Below are 23953 nucleotides of genomic sequence, written 5' to 3'. Positions count from 1 at the left end.
GAGCCTCCTAAGAAGATTGCATAATACTTCATCCTGTCCCACCCTCTCCCTCAGCTGTTGGCTGCTATTCCCTGTGGACGACAGAAGATGAAGACTCTCGGTTCAGGACCTGTGTCGGAACACGTGGTGGTTCCCTCTCGTTTTGATTGTCCTGAAGGGAACACCCATTATGCCTGCAAAACTAACCTTTGATTGCAGACCTCCAAAGGTCTCCTGTCCTCCACAGCCACTTCAGAAACCCAGCAGTCATCCCCCTACCTTGGCAGCTCAACCATGTTAGGAGGGGCCAATTGTGCCTCGAGTTGAGAGAGAGAGAGAGAGAGAGAGAGAGAGAGTATTAGAGTACCATTAAATGCTTGGCATCTGCATTGGGAGGGGGCATTTATTTGTCTTAGCAAGTTTTAGAGGAAGAAATACCAAAAAACAAAACAAAAACAAAAAGAGAAGATATGAGAAAAAAGAAGGAAAAAAGCAACCAACTTAACAAAAAAATAAAAAATAAAAACCAATAAAAAGGGGAAAACTAAATATATACATAGTCGTTAAATGTTAAAGCAGTTTCTAATCTGCATCTGAAAAGATGTCTCTCTAACACTGCAAAGTGTCATAAAATCTATGCCAAAGAAAAACATGTTGAGCCATTTTTTTGTTTAGTAGATAAAACTGCCTCTTCAAAAAACAGATAAGTTATACATCTTTTAAATCCAGCATACTACAACTTTTCCAATTTCTCAAAATAATTCTCTTAGTAACATCCCAGGTCTGATATAACCATAACACCCAAAAATCGTCAGATTCCAAAGTTTTGGAACATAACTTAGTATAACATCTTTAACATTAAAAAATGTCCTCCCGAGTCTACTTATGCACACTGAAATATTATTCCAAAAAAGATGTCAGTAATTCACCCGATCGAATCCAAAGCAAGGGGTCCTGCCCTAAGGGGCTTGAGGCTTAGCGCAGGAGGAAAAAGACGACGAAGGGGAGGCAGAACCAAATCAGGAACGGCTGTGGGGCTGCAGTCCTGGCACAGTGGCAGAGGAAGCGAGGAGTTGCACCAAAGGGCTGGGGAAGAAGAGAAGCTGGACCCCACAGGCCCTCTGGAAGGGGGCTCTGGGCTCGGGAGGGAGGCCACAAGTCAAATTCTGGAAAAGCAGGTGTTTGCATAGTTGAAGGCAGGGAGCTGAAGGCAAGGAAGCCTCAGATATATGGGGGAAAGAGCACAAATGCAAGCAAGGAGAGGCCAGGGAGGACTCTGTGTGTGAGGAGGAGGCGGCTCTGAGGAAGGCTGGAATGGGCAGGAAGCCAGCGTGAGGCGGGACACCGTGCAGTCGATGACCATTGAGGAGAATCATATTGTCAGACGGACACCAGACAGACTAATCCAACTGAGCTGAACCTGCGCATTCCCAGCCGATGTGCCACCTCCTGCTTTGGGTCTCAGCCTTCATTTTCTACCCCTGGTCTTTCCTGCTTCCATAAAGAGGGAGCAGACCACCTTCTGTGCTTCCCCAGGGGCTGGGATTCCTGCTTTCCTCTTATTCCAATCATCTCTAGTTAAATTATCACAATAGCCTATTTTCTGGCAGGCTAATCTGGGGAGTTGGTTGGAGCATCTCTCTAGCCCTTAGTAGGACTGGCAACTTTTGAATGTCAAGGCTCCACCTGGTCCTGGTGAAGTGGTCAGGGAGCTGGATTGGCCAGCAACTGAGTGGGAGGCTTCTTTCTCCCCCCCCCCCATTTCTAGTGTTCATCTGTTGATCCGCTCGTTCTCCACAAGCCCTGCATTTCCATCCATCACTCCACCCATCCATACACACGCACATCATTCATCTGCCCGATTCCATATTCTTCCTTCATTTATGCACACAAATGGACACACCCAACCTGCCGGGTTTCATCCCCTTCTGCTTTTTCACTCCCCCCTCCCGGCCAATCCATGTGCTCTCCTCACTCTCCCCTTGGCCCCATTTGTTACTCTCAAGGCCAAGTGGGAAGCAGCACCAGCCCGAGCTCAAAGGGTCATTGCAAAAGGGGCTGGAATGCCCATTTGGGCATTTGCCAGCCGAGATCTTTCTTGCTCTACTGTCCTTGCAGAGGCACTACAAGATGTACCATATGTGTATGTTTTATTGCACAGAATGGTATTTAGAAGCCCACAAAGGATGTCACCAACCCTCAGAACCAGATTTGACCCAAGAACATCATCCAGCTTGTTACATAGCGCCTGGAATCGATGTCAGTAAATATAGAAATGTGTAAAGCCATTTGCAAGTCATTCAGCTTCCAAACAAAACACTTAGATAAGGTTTTCAGTAAATATAAATGCATATAAAACGATTCTGTTTCATTTCCCATTGTGAGGATGGTCAGTTTGCTGCTCTTAAAACTGAGATACTCCAGCCACCCAGCCAGTCTGGCCATGATGGCCTCTTCCCCCTGGTCCAAGCCAGGCCAGGCCATTGTTATCACATCTTAGGGCCATTTCTTGGAGAAAGGTGATGGCAAAACGGTGAAGGTTATTTTGTTCTACCCCCAATACTTAATAGGTCACGAGGTGCCAAAGAATCAGAGCCATCAAATTCACATCAGGGGGGCTTTCCTGTGCAAGCAAGGCACAGGCGGACCACGAGTCTCACAATTATCTTCCCATTTTGGAAAATCTGGAAATGAAGGACCGCTGGGAGAGCAGAGAAGAGGTTGGAGCTGAGGGCTTCCATGTTGGTACTGCAGAAAGAGAGAAGGACTTAGGCCAAGAGGGGCCTTCCCAGAAATGAGACACCAGCACTTCCTCTCCTTTGGGTGAATTGGAGAGGTGTGACTTTGCTTCGCCAATTAGCTGGCAGACGAGAAAGTAGTGGGGAGCCCGCCAGATGGTCCTCCTCCGGCCCAGCTGCACAAACCCCCAGTTCAGGAGATCTAATTGCCACTGGATCTATTTAGCTCTAAACTCTCAGGGAAAAATTACAAATAGAGGAGGAAAGCAGAAGTTGCGGTAGGGAGAGGAGGAGAATAATACAGGTCTAGCTGAAGAGCATGATTTTCCGACATCCACAAATCAGACAGGCTGCAACAATAAATAGGAAATAAGCAGTGATCCTGACACTGACGTACAATAAGCCACAGAATCCAGTATTCCAGAGCCTAGAACTGGCGTGGTTAAGGGGCATAATTTTGAGGTCAGGCAGCCCAGGGGTCGATGGGATGCACAAATATGACATAATGCGAATTGCTTTGTCATTCCCACTCTACCAGGAAGGGGAAGAAGGGAGAAAAAGAGGGGTGGGCCACCCAAGAAAGAGCCCTGCATCAGTCCTGGGCCAGCAAGACTATTCTGACTGAAACAAGGTCAACGGGTTTGGGGAGCTAAACCCTTTCCTTCTTGCTCGCTGCGGTTTATCCTTCCCCACTCCTTCACTCCAGCCACCCCGCAGCAACATTCAGCCCCGGCTATGTGACCGGGGAAAGGCTCTGGTGGCAAAAACGCCATCCTGATGTCTTTTCACGGTCTGTCCCACCCTGCAGAAAGCTTTTAAATAGTGCACTGGCAGCAGGCAAGCGCTCAGATTTTCTTTTTGAAACAAGACCAATAAACTTAACAAGTCAATGGGAGGAAGGAAGGATTAATTTCACTTCCCTATTGGGGGGGATGGGGGGAGCGATGCATGGAGTGGGCATGAGGGGAGTTTTGTTGCTCCAGAACTACAGGTAGGAGGCCGTGGAATTAGGTTCTTGGCACACATATTGGTCAGCCGAGGGGAGCAGGGACTGGCTCCCTCTGTTCAAGCAGGAGGAAAGGCGGCTGCAGGTAGTTCCAAACTGGTTTGTGCTGAACTGGGAATGAAGGGATGTTCCCTGGCAGAGAGGCGAAGGGAAAGCTGGCCGTGTGCAATAAATTTATAATAAATAAATAAATAAATAAATAAATATTGCGACACATGGCTGGCCGTGTGCAATAAATTAAAAATCAACTGAGAGAATCTCAACTGCTACCTACAATCCCATAAATATCATCAAACTGTGTCACTGCAACCTATCATTAGGGGTGCGGCTTTGTTGAAGTACTCCAGTGACTGGAGCTGCTCCCGCCCTGACCTCCCGTTTCACTAAATCTTGCTCAATATTCCTCCAAGTTATCAGTCTTTCTAGCCCCGTGGCCTTGGGAGGCGCAGCCTGAGGGAAATCTCTGCTTCAGGAAAGCAAAAGTAGAAACCAGGAAGAGAAAAGCATTAACCTATATGTAAAAGAAGATGTAATCAACCCAAAGAGCTGAATGGCAAAACCACAGGAGATGCAAATTCCTCCTCATGCAAATGTGCGCTGAGAGAAGGTGATAAGAGAGACTTTTGATCTGTGGTTGTGGGAAGAAAGACACCGGGAGGGGTTGCAAGAGTTTGGAGCAATGCCATTGCAGGTTGACGTTGTGTAAATGGAAAGCAGTTTCACATCATTTAATTTAACTGATCGAAAGAGTAATTTATGAAAACAGACTATGATGCCTGGTGGCGACAAAAACAATGCTCTACAGTCACTAGTGAAGACCAGATGGTGCCACAACAGCCCCACTTTCTAACAACTCCCGATAAGGGCCTGACTATCTGAGGCGCTTCTCCTGCTGTGAACCTGCTCAGTCATTAGATCAACAGGTGAGGCCCTGTAATGAATGCAGGGACAGGGGCTCCCACATGAGGACCTTCACCACCCACGTCCTACTGAGTCCTCCCTACAACTCCCGGGAAGAGCAGCCACCAGCCACTTTATTCCAGAGAAGCCCCTGGTTTACTCGGGAGGAGACAAGCAACAATCTCCTGCCATCAATAACTTAACCAGAGAGGGAAAATGTGGCTACAGGCTTTTCCCAGAATGAGCATCACTGATACGTAAATCCTTATTACGTAAATCAAGATTAAAGAACTAGAAGTGAATCAAAAAGGCACTAAAGGGGAAAGGAAACAATTGTGTCAAAGGAGGCTGATCTGAACTCTTTTTTCAGCTGCAGGATCTCTCTCTCTCTCTCTCTCTCACACACACACACACACACACACACACACAAATGTTAGAACACTATCGCTGTCCTCAAAATCCAGCAAAAAACATTCAATCCCACATCCAGCTTCATTGATGCTCCCCCTCCTCCCATGAAGAAAAAGGATAAAAGCCAGAAAATGGAGATTTCCCTCCCCTCAATTTGATTTCCACCGCTTGGATGGGCAGGTCAGCGGCTTTTCCTGAATTCTTTGTGTTTGAACCCTTGAAATGCGATTTCCCCCCTTGCCCTGCCAGCCTTTCTAAGAGGCCCGAGCCACCGTTCTTTGTCCGGGATGCGGGAGAAGACGTTCAGCCCCAGGAGTGGGGGAAATGGCAAAAGGCCTTCTCTTCCCCCAGACCCTTCACTCTCCATCTGCCCTTCCGTTACTGGCTTCAGCTTCACACTGCAGCGTTCTGCTTCTAGTCCGACGTCTGCTGCCTTGCGGGATCACCACCGACCCCCTGAGCGCCCCTAAAGGCAGGGCGTCGCCCCGCTCCTGGGCGAGGTCAGCTGCCTTGTGGCGGGGGGGGCCTCTGGGGCGGGAGCGGCAGCCGGTTCTCCTCCGGGACCGCGGAGGGAGGGGAGCTGCGGGGAGGCGGCGGCCCGAGAGGAGCCCGCCTCGCCGCCGACGCCAGCAGCGCAGGCGGGGCGGGGGACCCCCGCGCGCTCCGCCGCCCGCTTGCCCCAGCGCAGGAGGGAAGGGAGGAGGGCTGCTGGGAAGGGCCCCTTGCTCCGCGCCGCCGGCCGGGGTCCTCCCCCGGCGCCCCGCCGGGCTTCGCTTGCTCTTCCCCAGTGCCTCTGCCCCGCGCGGACGGTTGCAGCCTCCGGGGGGCACCCCCGCCCCCCAGGCGCTGCCTCCAGGGGCCATTTCCCGCGGGGGATTCGGCAGAGCAACGCCGCCTTCCTGCCTCGTCCTCGGCTCGTAGCAGGCTCCGGAAGGGAGACGCGGCCCCCCTCCGGTCTGTTTCCGTGTAACTGAGCGACCCCCGCCAGAGACAAGCCGCTGAGAAGCCCCCGCCCCTCCCCCGGGCGAGCTCGTCCTGCCCTTCGTGGCAGGGGCGCTTGCCGCGCTGCCCGTTTCTCACGCTCGCCTGAGCCGGGCCTGCAGACGGCCTGCCTGAGCCGGGGCTGGCGGCCCCCGCCCTCGGTCACCGGCAAGCCGGCGCCTCAGCCCCTCTCTCCCCGGGCTTGCCTCTTCCATTAGCGCTTTGTTTCCGGAATTCTTTCATATTTGTTGCCTCCTCGCCCCCACCCTACGCCTATTTTTAACAGCAGCCTCCCTCCAGGCTTCCGAGGAGGTGGGGGGAAGGCGAACCCCGCTCCCCTGTTCCAGCCGGCGAAGAGAGCCAGGGTGTTCGCCGTGGGTGCTTGGAATTGATCGCCCTTGCAACTCTGGGGGAAAGGAGTGGGCGTTTTTGCACTGCTCTCCTTTAACGGGATTCTAAATGTGTTTTTCCTTTAGCTGCATCGGTGGTGCCTTTTTCCCTTCTTGCCACATTCAGAAAAGAATGAGGAAGCAGCGCCAGGCCTTTGCAGCTTCTTTGCCCGGCTCCCGGTACTGGTCAGTTTCAACCACTTCCCCACCCCCTCCCTGAAGCAAGAGAGGTGGCTGCCAAGTACCGCGGCTGGACATTTCGGTTCTCCTGCTTGAGGGGAACCAGGAAGCGGCCTCATCCGGCAGGGTCAGCCTCCCCCACCCCCCCGGAGCTATTCCTGCCCTGGAGTCTCATCTTCTGTCTTTCTTCAGCGTCTCACTCTTCCAGCTTTAACTCCTTTAACTCAGAAGCAGATGGCCATTTCCCCCATTCCCATCCTTGATTGCTTTCCGTAATGGATCAGGACCGGTGATTTTGTACTTTCAGAAAAGCGGTGGCTGAAATGGCCCGGTGGGGGGAGATTCCAGGCTGCTGCGTGGGCCCTGCTCTGTGCCGACACAAGGATGGGGCCCACCAGGCCCTTTGACCATCTGCTGGCCGGGAGGAGCGTTTCCCCTCCCCACTTGGCGACAGGCAGCTGGGGCAGGGAGTTCTTGCCACCCATCATCCCCGGGAGCCTCAGCAGCCAGGTTGGCTCCCCTGGCTGGGATGGCCTTCCAAGGGACCCCGGGAGGGATGGCCCTCCAGCTCCCTCCCCTCAGGGCAACGGAAAGCCCCGGAACAGGTCGGACCAGGAGAAAGGCACCCCCACGTCTCCCTTGCTGGCTTTCTCTCTCTCTCTCTCTCTCTCTCTCTCTCTCTCTCTGCTGAATTTCCAAAACAGATAGTGGGGTACAAAAAAACTACACTGAAGGTATCAGGAACATAGACATTATATGAAAATAATAACCTTTAAGACCGTCTAACCATCCTGTAAGTTCCTATATTGATCCCAGGGCTCCATTAGCCCTTCTGTTCAGCTCTGGCTTTAAGGGCTCTTTCATTGTCTGGCGGGAGGCAGAAGCTGCGGAGGGAAAACGGGACGTTCTTCCTTCCCTCCAGGCCTCCCCCCCCCCATGAGATCCAGGGGAAAGCAGGAGCCCCTGCTCAACCGTGGCCTCCTCCCACCGGGGCTCCACTTCATTTATTGGGACATTCATTCATTCTTTGAACCATCTTGGATGTTAGAAAAACAGCCTTAACCCGAACCCTAACATTTAAAAAGCAGGAAACTGCACCGATTGCTTGTCCTAAGATACATTCTCCCTTTCCTTGAAGGTATTTTCTAGCAGTTCTTACACCAAACCAAAAATCATTTTCTGCCCAAATACACATGCACACACATTGAATTTGAGATTTTTTTTTTTTTTAAGGCTGTAAAAAATGATTCTGAAACTGTGGGGAAAGGGTCAGGGTCAGGGACAGGGTTAGCTTTCTTGTGGCACCTGAAAAAACGTATGATGAATTGCCACAGATTGGCCTGGTCCCCTCAGATGGCGGGCTGTGCACTTCTGAATGTAAAACTGATAATCTTGGCTTATTTACTGTTATTTTGTCCCATTCTGCCTAAGAATAATTCTGGCTGGGTTCACACAACATGGGATATCCATAGGCAAGTAGTTAGCCACATCCATTTTTACATCCTTCGCACCATCATGGCCTCCGCTTTGACTTTTTGACCAGACCCTGCGAACCCCCTGATGCTAGACCAGGCTAAAGTAGGCTGGCTACAGTGATTCAGTGTATCACGTGGCTCCTGGTATGCCATGTTATAGAAACGCAGCAATCATGTTTTGTTCACCTGGTTCAGGGTTGGCATGTGGCGTGAACCCAGCCAGCAGTGACGAGCTGTGGTCTCTGGTGCCCAGGCAGGGGGAAGACCCCTCCAACGTGGGCTGCAAAAATCCCTGGTGAGCAAGAGGACAGGCCTAAATCTTGCGGCTGTGTGGATCTTTGCGCCCCAGATCCGCAGTCTGGCGCAAGTCGGGAAACAATCTTCTCTTTGCTTAAGTGTCATCCTACAGTGTTTCCTACAAAGTCTGAGAATATTTCTGGATGCTACATGACTAAGCCGTTGCTATGGGAACCATTGTATGGTTTTAATGAATAGTGGGGAGTGGCACTTCCTTAACAGTCCAAGATAAGTGTCAGGGATGAAACGGACTGGTGCTAGCAGGAGACCATGTGATGGGCAGCCATGGAGTCCCCCACAGGGGATTCTCTTGTGGTCTCTCCCTACCAGCCACAGTCCTGCCCCTCCATCCCAGCCTGGTGCCCTCGGGCGGTGGTGCAGAGGAGGGTTCCTCGGTTCAGCCCGGTCTGAGAGCATTGTCTTGGAGGGCCATTTATAGCACAGGGATATGAAAATGTCACAGAATCATAGGGTGGCAGGCACCCTGGATGCCGTCTTCTGTCCTCAGACCATCCCAGACCAGTGGCCTCCTAATCTTTGCTTGAAGACTCTGCAGGAATGGAGCCCCCATGACTCCTGGAGGCAGGTGGCTGTTCTGCTGCTTTGTGGCTTTCGGGGTCAGGAAATTCCTCCTTATTTCCAGTTTGGCTTCCCCTCGGAATGAGGAAGAATTTCCTGACCGAAGAGCGATCATCGTTTTTAACCATCAGAGCAATTGGCCAAGTGCCCAAGGGCAAGGATGGTGCCTCTGTATGGATCCTGGAGGAGAAAGCTCCCACATCTGGACTGCAATACCCCAGATGACCATTAGATGACCAAGGGAGTTTTTGGGAGCCCTTTGCTACCTTCCTTCATGTCTACTACACCATAACTGGAGGCCAGCAGACTGGGAGAGACTGCCTGAGAGCATATCTGCTGAGACTGGCAGCAGTTTCAGAAAGGTCATCAAGGGCCCTCTCAACCCATGGCCCAGATTCTTAGGAAACAAGCAAGAGATGCCAGAACTGGAGGTTGAGGCCTTCCACATGCAAAGTGCATGCTCTGCCCTTCTGAACAGTGTTTCCCTCCCCATCTGGAGGATAAACCACTGGCGGTGTGATGTTGCTTGACTCTGAGACGGACCCAGGGCTGCACCAAGAGCGGAACAAGCCAAGCCAACGTGTGAGGGGCATGCAAAGTGTGTGTCAGCCCTGGGTTGACAGAGTCAGGATTGTGACTGTGTCAGAGTCTGCACACTCAATCCCAAAGTTCAGTAAATCCTCTGGAGACAAAAGGTTCCATCAGAGATTTCTTTATTTAGGAGAAGCACACAGCATCATAGTTTGTTGAGTCTGACTCAACATAGCAAAGCCTTGTCTTTTTAAGCCCAACTTCCCCCCCTTCTAGGTTTCTATTCCCGCTTGCAGCTCTTCGTGCCTTGCTCCGGTTCTCACACCTCCTGGCCTTGGATGTCTGGTTCAAGATAGAGATAACGGCACCTGGCCTCCTCTTTCCCCCCCTTTTTATGGCAGGTCAAGCAAATGGTTAGAATAACATTCCCAGCATTTCACTATTGATCTATGGTTAGCAATAAAAGCAAAATTATGGTTAGTAATAAAAGCACATTAAAATAATTGAAGATTCTGGTTTGCGTAGATCCTGACATGCCGCCCTCCAACAGAACGAATGTTCCTACATTCGGAAGAAAATCTGAAAAAGAAGATAGAAATATTACAATGATCATTAATATGGTTACTTAGGCTTGTCAGGGTATTGTGAGTGAAAACGAGCAAGTAGTTTAGGGGATTTAACATTAACACTGTCCACCCATTCGTGATGGGTTTTGGGAAAATGTTTCCATTGAATCAAGTACTGGAGTTTGCCTTTATGTTTTCTAGAGTCCAAAATGTCTTTTACTTCGAAGTGACTTTGTCCTTCAATCATGATAGGTGTTGGTGGAGATGGATCGGGATGCCAAGTTTCAGAGGGCTTGAATGCTTTCAGTAAATTTGCATGGAAAACAGGATGAATGTTTCTATAATGTTTTGGCAATGATAATTTAAATGCCACAGGGTTTATAACTTTCTCAATTGGGAAAGGTCCCACATATTTTGGAGCAAGTTTTTTAGATGGTTGGGAAGATTTTAAATTTTTTGTAGAAAGCCAGACTAGGTCGCCACACAGCATCATAGTTTGTTGAGTCTGATTCAACATAGCAAAGCCTTGTCTTTTTAAGCCCAACTTCCCCCCCTTCTAGGTTTCTATTCCCGCTTGCAGCTCTTCGTGCCTTGCTCCGGTTCTCACACCTCCTGGCCTTGGATGTCTGGTTCAAGATAGAGATAACGGCACCTGGCCTCCTCTTTCCCCCCCTTTTTATGGCAGGTCAAGCAAACGGTTAGAATAACATTCCCAACATTTCACTATTGATCTATGGTTAGCAATAAATGCAAAAGAATGGTTAGTAATAATAGCACATTAAAATAATTGAAGATTCTGGTTTGCGTAGATCCTGACAGACTGTAAAGAGCTGTGGGATCTAAACTAAAGCCATTTCTTTCCAGCACACCTGCAATTCAACAGGAAGCCAAACTGATCTGGTTTCCCAATAAATGCTCTGGAGCTCTGATGAGCGGCGGAAGAAGAACTGTGTTCCCACTCTTGCCTTGTCCTGCGTCCCAGCACCTGATTCTCCTGCGTGGTGCAGAAATTCTGATGCTGCAGGCTCAAGCAATGCTGCCTCTGTTGCTTTAAAAGCAGGCCAGAGGAATGATGCTCTGGGGACTTGGTGCCGCCCTAGCTGCAAATAGTTGGGTGTTTTACAAAGCCAGACGGGCTGGGTGCCATTTTTGGTGCCCTCCTATTGGTTAGCTGGAGAGCGAACTGACTGTTTCAAGTGACACTCATTGTGCTTTGAGGCCGGTGGCTGTGATGGTAGCCAGAAGTTTGCTTGGGACTATTTCTGAGGACCTGGGGAGCAAAACCGAGCAGTGCAGGATGTCCCTGAGGAGGGCCTGGGTGCTGGTGAGCTGTCTGACAAGCTTCAGGGAGCAGTTTCCCCACATCCTGCCCATCCCATCCCATCCCATCCCATCCCCCAGTGATTCACTGGTTCCCACCCACCCCCCTTGGAAAATCAGTGATCTGTAGCAGGTTAGAGAGGAGCAGGTGCATCACGGCTTTTTCCTCCCTCCCAACTACTCTGACAAAGTTCATTGAGAGGGTGGTAGACAGTAGAGGAAATGTGTGGGAAGGGAGGATGTATGCATAACGGTGCCTCCATCCACCCCCCACCCCCACCCCAGAACAACCTGCCTTGCAAACAGCACGGTCCTCAGCACTGACAGTATTGCCCGCTGTGAGCTCAGATGGTCTGGCAAGAGAGAAGCCAGTTCAGGAGTTGAACTGTAGAGCTTCCCTGGTTAGCCTGAACTGCGCAGGGCTTGGGCGAGGCACTGCGTGGGCTGTGCCAGCAATTTGTAGTCTTTGGAAAGCCAGACGATGTGCAGTTGAAAAGGTGCCATTAAAAATTATACACGAGTTTCGTTCTGCAGCATGTCCCTTCCCTGGCACTTTCTCACCGGGTTCCTAAGCAACTCACATTGTGGAGGGGAGTCTTCTTCAGGAGCTCCTGTGTGGGTGGGCATGACTTGATGGATCCCACTTGCTTCTCTCCTCAGTGTAGGAGGCCAGTGTGTTTGGGGAGGGCATGCAGTTAGGCTCCCAAACTCCTCAGATCCTTCATGCCGTCCCATTGGCACAGCCAGTTACAAGGTTGACGAATGCAAGAGCTGAAGGGGGTCACACCTATGAGCTGCAGAAGGAGATTGGGAGCCCATCGCTCCAAGCAAAGGAAGGAAGGAAGGAGGCTGCCTGAGATGTTTGCTCTATAGTTTCCAGTCCCTCAAGAAACCTGCAGCTTAGACATTCCCTTTTTGGCCCAAAATTAAATGTATAAAACATATACATACATGTATAGCCACGTGCACAGAGATGCTTTGGTTTGGGGTTTCCCTCCACGCCCAGTGCCTCCCGTAATCCTGCGCTCTAGCCCAGCTTGTCCTGATCCTCGGCTACTGCTGTAGAGTAGCTTCTTGCTTGGCTCACTCAACCACCACCAGCAGTTGCATTCTGAGGCTGACAGTTTCCTCTCACGATGTGAGCATCCCATCCCAAAGAAGCTTGGTTGGCAGCAACCGGGGATGTCCATGGGGGGTGTGCGTGTGTATCAAGAGCATCGAAGCGGTGGCCACAACTGGGTGAGCAAAGCCCCACTCCTTTTCAGCATGCACTGAAAAAGGGTGGGGCTTCAGTTGCTCCAGCCAAGTGCACAGTTTGGGTGCTGTTGATCTCCCCTACAGACGCCTCTGAGTGCCACATCATTGGTACCAATCCAAGCTGGGTTCAGGGTCATGGCTGAGAATGGCTGTCCTGCTCTTCATCTGCTCTCAAGAGAGCCCTGGTTCCAGATGGAGCCTTTGCTTAAGCTGATCTTCCCTTCTGCGACTGGGGCCAGAGCTGAATGAGAAGGCCTTAACTCTTCTCTTCGCCTCTCAGTCTTCTTCACATGACCTTTCAATGCTCTCATGAAAAGCAAAGTATCCTGAGAACCCAGAACTGATGGTGTTACTGTGACAGGTCAAAGTCTGGAAGAATCTCTACAAATCTGGTGATTATGCCAAGCATAAAAGAGGTGCACTTGAAGGAGACATCCACTTGCTCTGGGCATTTAGGAGCAGAAGGGTACTCTAAGTCTCCAAGCATTTCTATAGCTCCCCCTCCCCCAAAGTGTCACTGTAGACCTTGCCTAAGGTTGGTTAAAAATTACGACTGATTTGTACCAAGCATGGCATGGATGCCCTGCCCATCAAGTGGGTCATTAGAAAAGGAGTGGCACAGCTTAGCTCTTTTATGGGAGACTTTAAAATGGAACAAACTAGAAAACAATGCAAATATTTTAAATAAGAAATAATAAGCTGAGTGTCTGTGACTGTAAAATGCAAAGCCTCACTTCTTTGGGGCCCTTATCCTTATTTTCTAATGTCTTATTCCCAGCATCCCTTTATGTCCTGTTCTTCTGTCCCACCTGGGAATTTGTGTGGATCCCGTTTCTGCTGCCTTCATCCCATTCCTCTCCCTGGCATGGCTTTTGGCCTGCTCAGCTCACTTGGACTTCAACCCTGAGCTGTCGGGATTCCATAAGCGGCATGAGATTCTCAAAGCAGAAATGCAGAGCGTGAGTGTGAAAAACGGAAAGTGAAGCACTCTTACATGGGGAGATGCAGGACGAGATGGCACTGCATTGAACCAGGAGCTCTGCATTTGGCTCCATGCCCACTCTTTGTAGTGGCCACCATTTCTGGATACAGTAAAAGTGCCACGTCTAGCTGTGTGGCTAACACAATATCTCTGGGAAGCTCCCCCCTAGTTCATGGTTCGGGGGTCCTTGGCATGAGCTGCTCCATTGCTCTAAAGCGGGTGAGGTGACACGGGGACCCTTCTGTCCTTGGAAATACCATAACCGCCCGCTCACTGACACAGCCCAGAAGCTGTTACACGGGATCCTTTGGGCGTGATGCAATACCTTGGAAGGGTTCTGCCACAACTGATAACGGTCCCACCCTTTATGTTAACTGCTTAAAGAAGGTGCCGTTCCACAACGGGGACTCACAAAAGATGAAGTTGTCAAGTATGTGAAACTTAACCAAAACCTCAGTGCTGGCATTCTAAAATGTCAATGGATGCAAAGACTGTGGTGTAGGCAGAAGGAGGGTGATAGAACTGTTATTTCTGTTAAGATAAAAAAAGACACACTGAGAAAACTTGATGCATAGCCCAGCATCACTAAATGCAGAGAACTGAAGACTATCTCTCTGGGGGCCATGACCAAGTCAAAACTTTTTTAAGAATGTAGCAGGCTGGGAGTTTTGCCTTAAGAATCAAAAACCACACCAATTCTGCATAGAGTTTGGAAGAGAACTGGAGCTAATCTTGGTGGACCTGAACATTAGAAGTGGATTTGGAGGTCGTTTTGTGGTCAGACTTTTTTTCTAGGTAGCCCGAACTGTAACCATGGCCAATCCACTGCCATTACAGGTAATCCTCAGTTAACAACGGCAACTGGGATTGCCAGGATTGCCGTCACTAAGTGATGCGGTCATAAAACGTGATGTCGTGACCTCATTGCTTAGTGACGGCAATCCCGGCAACCCCAGTTGCCATTGCTAAATGAGGATTGTGGGTCATTAAGCAAGTCTCAGCTGGGTTGCAAGTAGGCTGGCAGGCAGGTAAGTGGCTGCTGTCGGGCAGGGAAGGGTGCACAGGTGTCCCTGAGGCACAGCGCAGGTGCAGCAGGGCCGTACGTGGCTGCTGCTGGGAGGGGGAGAGTGCAAGCAACTTATCAGAGTGACTTACAACCTTCCCTGCTGGCTTTGCTTGTGGGAAGCTGGCAGGGAAGGTCGCAAATGGTGAACCTGTGACCACAGAGCACTGCAACCATCATAAGTGCAAGCTTGTTGCCAAGCACCCAAATCATGATCACGTGACTGTGGGGATGCTGTAATGGCCACAACTTCAAGGACTGGTCGTAAGTACCACTCGTTCAGTGTCTTCGCAACTTTGAATGGTCACTGAATGAGTGGTCATTAAACCTTGTAATTGCTTAAAAACCATTATGGCTAGATAGTAATGTCATTAGGAAGTCCTAACAGATATTACCACACAATTTACAGGAAAAAAAAGTTTGAAATGCTTATAAGTCAGTATTACTCATATTACAAATCAGCCCTCATTATGCAAAAGCCAGTTGGGTAGCAGAAAAAAAATTCAAACTGATAGGTGAATTCAAGCACAGGAAGAGCTTTTTATTTGTTTTTTGCTTTATTAAATTATAGAGCAATTCCCGTGCATGCCTCTAAGTCCTACTGATGCAGTCGCAGGCTGACTGCTACAATCTCTAGTTCCAACCTTGGGAGCAAACTTGTACGTTCACTGGCCTGCTTTCAGGGACGTTTGCGAATGGGAGGCAAATGTGCCCGTACACTCCATTTTTATAGCCCTTGTGGAACACCTGTTGAGCAAAATTGTCTCCTGCATCCCAGGTGCAAGTTAGATTAGATGGCCAGAAAGGGTGGTCAGAGCCAAGACCATTAAGGAACTGTGCCCTACACAGCCAAGACCAAAGAGGCACACTTAGGAGGAGCAGAAGACCTTTGCGCCCCCTTCCAGAAACCGAATCAAGCAAGACGAGCTCCTCAACAGCCCAAAGCTGTTCAGTATTTGGGGAAGTTAATCCCACCAAAGAGGACGTTCAGCCACCAGCCTCAGACGCACGTTCCTTGTCTTTAAGCAGGTGACTGAGGAGACCCTGTGCAGGTGGGAGCCGCAACAGCAAGGATCATCCCCAGGTGCTCCTAAAGGCCACAGAGAGGTCACTTCAGACTTAGGAAACTGAGAACATTCATGTTTGTCTGCTCTGTGCTTGTCTTCGTTTTTGTGGATTATGACTCCGAGTAGACAGATGTAAGCCAATTCCTTCTACAGCAAGGGGGACTATAGAAGGGGAGAAGATAGTTGGGGAGGGAGGCAAGCTGAGGTTTGCAAGCAGCTTATGAATTTAGGTTCGTAAAAATAATGTAAGTGTCAGTTGCTTACTGGAAAGTCTCTGGCCATGTCACAGAAACCAAACCTGGCTGTCTTTACTAAGCGGGGGGCCAGTCCAACTGCACTGGGCCAGCTCTGGGGAAGCGGGGGCGAGCCAAGCCTCGCTCGGCTTTCGGGTACCTTAACTGAATTTCCATTGAATTTTAGAGCGACTGCCAAACTTTGCTGTCTCCTCAAGGGATTAATCCTGTTACAAAAACAATATCAATTTAAATAAAGAAATCAATAGTAAACAGAGGAGCAGAGAGGAAGATGTGGTGGGGATGGCCAGCCAGAAGCGGGAAGACTGAGATGGTGCTCTAAAGGCAGTGGGAGTGGTATGTTAAACTGCCCTCCCCAGGCAGCCCTGGAACGCCAACCCCGCACGGCCGTCGGCTGGGAATTGCGTGAGTTCAGTGGCCGGGTGATTGGGAATTATGGCCAATGTGCTCCAATACATCCGCAGGACTTTGGCACTCCTGGGTGATTTACAGCTCCGGGTCCATCTTGGGGAACCTGCTGTCTTCAACCAAGGGCCACTACAGGCCTTGGGAACCTGTGCGAGTCCGTCCAGGGGCTCCCTGCCTTCCCAGCCACTGGGCTGAAAGTGGTCAAGAAGCAGCCAAGAAGCCAGACCAGCATCTCGGGAAGGAGCGAGCGGGCGCCAGACATTAGGAGACCTGTTCAGCCCACTCTCGGGAACCCCAGCTGCAGAGAGAGTGAACAAGCTTGACACACAAGCCCCCCCCCACATGCACAAACAATGAGCCCTCATTTGTTCCTTTGCACACTTCTCTCATCCCTTGTGCCAATAAATCTGGACCTTGCAAGGGAGCAGCCCAGTCTGAAATGTGATTCTGGGCAGAGCTCCATCAGGCTCCCGGGGAAATAACTTGGGCACTTGCACAGGGCCCCACACATCTCCCCCAAGGCCCCTTCTTCTAGACCCGGGCACCAAGCCCAGGTCTGGTTAAGCAGATGAGGCCGCAGACCAAGGCTAGCAACAGACAAGGTCTGTTCAAGATCAGAGTCATACAGACTGTTCCCCACCCCACCCTCTATGTCCATGTACGTTTGGTTTTAAGATGGGCAGCCATATAAATATTTGAAATAAGTGAATAAGTTACAGGATATACAGTAAAAACCTAACAGGCTGCCTGTTCGTGACCGTGCCAGCTGCCCTGGCACCCTGGAGCCTGAAGGGAGAGGCGGCCACAGAATAGCCCTGCCATCCGGGTCCAGACGACTCGGCAGCCTTCACTGAGATGAAAAAGGAAACGGAAATTATGGTGCTGTTTTCACCAAAGCTTGACCTATGATCTAAGTGTAGGTGCCATGCTGGACCCGCTTTGCATGTCTTGAAACATATTGGGGGGAGCAAAGGTTGCCCCCAGTCAGCAGGTGGGGGCTGCAAGGTGCTCTGACTGCAAACAAGCCTGAGCCCACCATGGCTGCCCCCCCCTGCCCCGCCCCACCCCCAGGGATCCTCTGGGGCTGACAGCCTCTGAATCATCGGCTTGGCCTACTTCATGCTTCATTTCCCTCTGTAGAAACGGCCAAAAATGTGCCTTTTCAGCTGGATTTGGCACTGCCGTTGGAGCAGCGCGGCTTGTTATTGGGTGATTATTATTTATTTTTTATAGCAGAGACGCGCCTTTATGATTGTTCTGGTGATGGAAGTGCGGACGACAGTCCTTGTAGAAGATGACACCAAGGATGATGGAAATCAGGCGTGTCTGCAGAAGATGGCAGCCACAATGGTGCAATCAGCGCTCCGTCTGTGGTTTGTGTGTGTTGCCCCGTCGTGGCTGCCATCTTGACTTTTTTGACCAACCCTGCAGACACCCCTGATGGTGATGGCCTGCTAAAGCAGTTCAAGCTCATTAGGAGGGCAGCTTATAAGTAGCATAAATAAACGAAGGACCTTTTCGCTCCCCTCCGCCGCCTTCTCTCAAAACCATTGAAGGGGTGGTGACTATCCCAAAGCAGCACATAGTGGGGCTTTCTGTTTAATTTTGTCGAACTCTTTTAAAATAACTATTATTGATGCTTCAGGAGAAGAGTTGAGAAATCAGAATGGGGAATCAACATCTGAATGAATTCTGGACAAGGGTTCTTGAGGATTGCCCACAGTCAGGGGTGGATGTGGGCCCATTTTCTGTTTCTGGAGTTGCTGGTGGTGCGAATTGTGAATCTCCACAACTCCCAGGGGCTGCCGATGAGGCAAGATAACATCAAGGTGGTGCTCCTTGTACAGAGAGCTCACCGTGAAGGTGCTGGGCTGGCCGTGGCCGGGAGCTCCACCGTCTTGGTTAAAAAGCAGGAATGACCGAGAACGTGACTTCAACTCTAAGCAGAGGTGGTAGAACGGCGAGAAGGAAGGAAGGTGGCTCGGCATTCTCCTTCTGTGGAAGCCATGCCGAGGGGCTGTGTGGTCCTGAGATGCGCATCCCTTCACAGGCCTGGGGTGGATGGCCGTGCATGGCCTGGGCCAGCAACCTGGTGCTTCTGAGAGTCTCACGTTTCCTCCCCTTTTTCCCCAGGGACCTTCCGAGGAATCTGTAAGCAAATCAACCATTTTCCAGAAGATGCTGACTATGAACAGGATGCCGCTGAATATCTCTTGCGTAAGTCCGGGGCTTCCGGGAAGTTGCAGAGGCTCCCCACTGAGGGAAGGCTGTCTCACCCACACGTGGGGCAACCACACAGAGGGCCCCATCTAGGGAGAAAAGATAGCCACTTTGGGGTGTGCCCAAATCCTGTTTTGAAATGGGGGCCCTATATTTTCTGGGCACTATATTCATTTTAAGGCAATGAAATAACTATTTAAGTTTGCCTTAGTTCCTACATTTCTGACAGAGCAGATGATCGAAATAGAGGGTCTTCTACACCCTTTTTTTCGGATCTAGCGCATGGGACGTGCTGAGCCTCAAGCCTTTCAGGTGGCTAGCTTGGCCTGCTGAAAGAAGTAGCAAACAGACTGACCTCGCCCTGCAGGGGTACCTGCAGGGGCAGTGGCCAAAACAGTCAAGACAGTAGCCACGATCGAAGCCTCCATGTGCACGTGACACATGCAGAATGAGTAAGGGCTTTGATTGCACAGTCACGGCTGCCATCTTGACTTTTTGGCCCCCTCCGCAGATGCTCCTGTCACCATGGGGCAGTCTTTGGCCCGCAGAGGTCCCGATCCCCCAGCCAGCAGCAGCCCCCCTCTCCCAAGCCCTACTCAGCTCCTTGTCTCCTGCTCCTCCTCCAGGTGCTGTGAGGGCCTCCAGCATCTTTCCCCTCCTGAGCGTCGGTCTCCTGTTCTTTGGAGGACTCTGTGTGGCTGCCAGTGAGTTCTACAAGAACAAACTCAATGTCATCCTGAGCGCAGGCATCTTCTTTGTTTCCGCAGGTGAGTTCCCCTTCTCAGCAGTTCGCCATGTTTGACATCAACCTGAAGCTGGGCCATTAAATAAACTGGCAGCATTAAAGTACTATGAATTAATGTTGGAACATTTTCCATATAAATGTCATTGAAGTGGATTGTAGCAGGTTACAAAAAATACAAAGATAAGATACAGAAGGAGGGAGAAAACAAGGATCACACATAAGCTATGGTTTGTTTTAACAAGTCACAATGACTGTTTCATGCTTTAGAGTAAGTCATAGTTTGTTCCAGCCATGGTTTATTGTCTAAGCCATAGTTAGCTGTTCTTAGCACTAAGCCCTAAAAACAGCCTGCAGACAAAATGACGGGGTTTATCTAATAAGCTAAAGAAATCACATTTTGACATTGCCCTGTGCGAAGCTAGACAATCTGTAGGTGGAAGGGAAGCCCTATCAAGCTGTAGGGGAGGCCAGTTTTCTGGGCTCTATGATTAAGGAACTGCAAAAGTAAGAATAAACTCAAGTCTTGAATTGCAAGACTAATAAAAGGGTAATTTCCCAGAGCCAAATATGGATCTGCGCAGATGCTATGGAAAGAGCCAGACAGAGAATGACATCATTTTCATGCAGCCCTTCTATGCATGTCCCATTTTTAATTGTGCCCTTCCACACCCCACGCCCCCATGAACTCAAGATCGCATCCATGGAACACCGCTTTGTCTCCGTAACTAAAATCCATCTTGCTGCTTTCTTCCTATTGCTCCTCCCATTCCAGGTAGGAGTCTTTGCTGCCCTTTTAAAGGAAAGATCAGATACAATCTTTTAAAAATCAGATCCAGTAGACGCTGGCCCACCCTGGCCTGGAGCAGAGTTTCTCAACCTTTGCTTGTTCTTGTTCCTCTTGATGTCAGGCACTGCTGTCACCTGAATCCTGACACAGGTCATTGCTAACGCCACACTGAAAGCAAAAGGATAAAGATATTCACTTGCTCCATTGGTTCCATGGAAATTCATCATAGCTCATGATGGATGGACTTCCTTCATGAGGGATACATTGCCGTCCTTAAGAGGTTTGCACAAGACAGATCAAGCCCACACCTATCATATGTTGACTCCCCTCCCACCTTGCTACCCAGTCATTCCTGTCCCAATCTGCCAGTCTCAAAAATGGCCAGGAAATACAGTTCTCATGGGTTCTGGCATCAGAACAGAGGCCCTGTGTGTGTTCTCCTCCATTGCTCAGAAAATCTGGACAAAGGAAGATGATCCTAAATAGATCCAGGCATGGCCTTGGGACACCCAGTGTCCAGAAATACCATGCACGCTGGTTTCAAGCTTGAACACATTGCTAGTTATGATTGCACACAGCCACTCAGGTCCAAGTGGTGAAGCAGATTACTTTCATAATGTAAATTTGTAAATTCACAGGAAACCCTGCACACCTAGTTACTGAGACTAGAAATGTGTCTGTGGTTTATCTATAGTGTCAGAAACACTGTGGCCAAAGGTACAACACATGATGAGCCCGGGTGCATCATTTTTCACCTTCCAGAGACCCATATTTCATGCCTGACTCAAGCATAGTTATTTTGTCCCTGCTCTCTGCTTCTTCTTTTTAGGGCTAAGCAACATCATCGGGATCATAGTTTACATCTCGGCAAACGCAGGGGACCCTGGGCAGAGCGATTCCAAGAAGAGCTATTCCTACGGGTGGTCTTTCTACTTCGGAGCCCTATCCTTCATCATTGCCGAGATGGTTGGGGTCATTGCTGTCCATATGTACATTGAGAAGCACCGCCAAATCCGAGCCAAGTCTCACTCCGTGGCCCTCCTGAAGAAGTCCACCTTTGCCCGCCTCCCTACCTATCGGTACCGGTTTCGAAGGCGATCCAGTTCCCGCTCCACAGAACCCCGGTCAAGGGATCTGTCTCCCATTGGCAAAGGCTTTAATACCATCCCTTCCACCGATATCTCCATGTTCACCCTTTCCAGGGATCCTTCAAAGGTGACTATTGGGACTTTGCTGAACTCAGAGAGAGATCACGGTTTTTTACAGATTCACAACTCCCTCCCCAAAGAGTTCAAAGAATCTTTGCATAACAATCCAGCCAACAGACGAACCACTCCCGTCTGAGCCGAGCCCGTCCCTGGTTGGCCTTGGATCAGGCCGTTGGGGCTGCCATGTACAGAGGTATTTCATTGAGACTGCATGATGCAACCCACCCTCCCCTTTGATGGTGTAACCGGCGAAACGTTGTTTTTAAAAAGTAACCCTAGCTGTGCTCCCTGTCCACAGGCAGCCTAGATCTGGAATAGGATTTTGTTTTGGTTTCAAATCCTAAACTGCCAGTTGTTCGGCCTGGGTTTGAATGCATTTGGGCCCTGAAGAACCGCATTTTTCATTCTCTCGCCAAGACTGAACGTTGGGCTCGGCCTTGTGCCTGGTGAAAAGAGGACCCAGGGGACTATTGTGTCAGTGACTGCTTGGAGGTCCCATCAAGAAGGTGGAAAGTGGTGCTGGGCCCCCACGGCTCTTCCTCCCTCCCTCCCCTCCGCCACCATGAAAACCCCCTTTGACTGTGGTCTTAATCCAGAAATAGCACCTGGGAAAACATCCAAGCATGGAAACGTGAAGCCGAGTGCTTCCGAAAGACTTGGGCAATCCTCCCTCCTTCCTTTGTGGATGTCCTGACAGAGGCAGGGCTCTGGGGGTGGGGCTGTCTGTTATTGTGTGCATGCATTAAACAGCCTGGAATCCAATTCCTCCCACATCGTTGGAAGAGACCTGGCTCTTTGCCACGTTGATGGGCTTTGGAAGGGCTCTGTATTTTCTTGCATATTCAACACTCTTTGTCAAGGTGTCAGGGGCAGAACGCCCTCTCCTCCGTCCCTGCCAAAGTTCTGGTATTAACCGCCACTGGCGGGTAAGCGTTTAATGTTACCATTGGTTCAAGAATCTGAAAAGATGATTCTGTATCTAGGTAGATGTTTCACCACACATCTGCTTTTTCAGATTTAGCATTAGTGTACAGCCTAAGCCATGGGATGATCTGAAGCCCTTGAGATGTTAAAGGGAAACCAGTATACCAATAAAACACCATTGAATCAGCCATTGTGTTTGAGTGGCTCTTTGTGAGGAAAGAAGGCCTTGATGGGGCAGGGGGAGTGCATGTGAAGTCAGGGAAGAGAAGTGGAAGAAGACCATTTCAAGAGGTCCCAGATCACAAACGCGAGTTCCATTGCAGTCCGTTGGGGATGTGGAATTGGCAGGCGGTGTTTTTTTCTCCAGCCGTGGCTGTATCTAACCCCATGGCGAGAGTGGCCAAGAATAGCAGCGGGGCTTTCGTGCCGAGGAGCAACTGAGGGACGCCTTTTGTCCTCGATGTTCCTCAGCATTCTGGGTAACAGCCTTCTGAGGGTGAGGATGAAGGAATGGCGGGTTCCAAAAGGGTGTTTGGATTAGTTCTGCATTTTTCCATCTGCATCCTTCTTTTGATCCTAGACAACCCCTGAAACCTCCTAACTTGCACTAAAAAGTGGGTTGCCATTTCACTCTCTGAGTCTTCTCAGAAGCAGGAAAGGATAGAAGGGAAATTAGTTCAATCTGAATTTTAATAGAATTGCCCAGTTCACACCTTTAAATTTTTAGAAGGGAAATCAAATGCACCTGTGCACTGAAATCCATACTTTCCTGAAGTGAGAAGACAAAAAGTACACTTTGTACTAAGATGTGCGCAAAAATGCAAATTTGTTGAAGTACGCAAAGGCACACTGAACTGGGGAAAGAGACCAAAAAAAAGGCACATATTTTTCTGCATATCTGCTGTGTGTTTAGTGGCCTGCAATGATTTGGAAGCTGCAAGTGAAGCAAAGTGAAGCGAGGCTTATCCCTCCTTGTTTCCTCGCCGCCTTGTAGGAGATCAGCCATGGAGTCTCATCTCTAGTTAGAACCGCTTTCCTTAGTATGGGTGACATTCTAAATGCTCCCCTCTGATTCCTGTGAACGCAGAAGTCCTGGGCGTCAATGACTGATCTTCTCTGAGGGAAACCGTGATGGAGGCAACATGGCGTCTTTGAAGAGCTAATTTTCGGTGGCGGGGAGGCCCATCACACCGTTCTTGCAATCCTCTTTTAGCCAATACAAAGGACAGCTCAAATCTGACAGGACATGGACGCCTCACAGCATCATGGTCTCCTTTTTCTAACCTAAGCGACCCTTTCTGTAGACAAGGCAGAGAGCTTCCCTGCTCGGTGCGTCCTCTTCATCTGCCCCCCCGGCCCCCGACCAGGAAGACAATGGAGTGGGCGCCTGGGTGAAGAAGCCAAAGACGCCTGGAGCTGAGTTTCGGGTGGTTGGTTTGTTGATTCGCCCCAAACAGATGTTTTAGGCTGGAAGCAAATGAGTAAATCCCATTTGGCTTTTCTGAGGAAATACACTCCTTTCTACTACACACTACAAGCAAATTATGAATAAGGAGTGTGTGTATCCTGAGTTGAATCCCATACGGAATTTTATCCAGCATTTTACGAGAAGCTCAGTTTTCCTTTGATAGGCATCAGTCAGGAGGAATCAGGACTAAGAAAGTCAATGACAAGGCAGAAGCTTTC

The 23953-nt window shown here is 49.9% G+C and overlaps 1 protein-coding gene across 1 annotated transcript in view; it reads left to right on the top strand.

The window, feature by feature from the left end:
• The window catches only part of CACNG3 (calcium voltage-gated channel auxiliary subunit gamma 3), a 52120-nt gene extending 29671 nt beyond the window's left edge, over positions 1-22449 (top strand). The window contains exons 2-4 of the mRNA XM_088153255.1: positions 18517-18600; positions 19230-19370; positions 20965-22449. Coding sequence (XP_088009381.1) covers positions 18517-18600; positions 19230-19370; positions 20965-21479 — 740 coding nt within the window. The 3' untranslated portion in view covers positions 21480-22449. The remainder of the gene's footprint in view (positions 1-18516; positions 18601-19229; positions 19371-20964) is intronic.
• Positions 22450-23953: the final 1504 nt, after the last annotated feature.

The sequence above is a fragment of the Python bivittatus genome, unplaced genomic scaffold (genome assembly GCF_059951505.1).
Source record: "Python bivittatus isolate LINGU-HERP-01145 unplaced genomic scaffold, Pbiv_v1 ctg000030_np1212, whole genome shotgun sequence".
Classification (NCBI taxonomy): domain Eukaryota; kingdom Metazoa; phylum Chordata; class Lepidosauria; order Squamata; family Pythonidae; genus Python; species Python bivittatus.
This window is presented reverse-complemented; position numbering and strand designations above follow the sequence as displayed.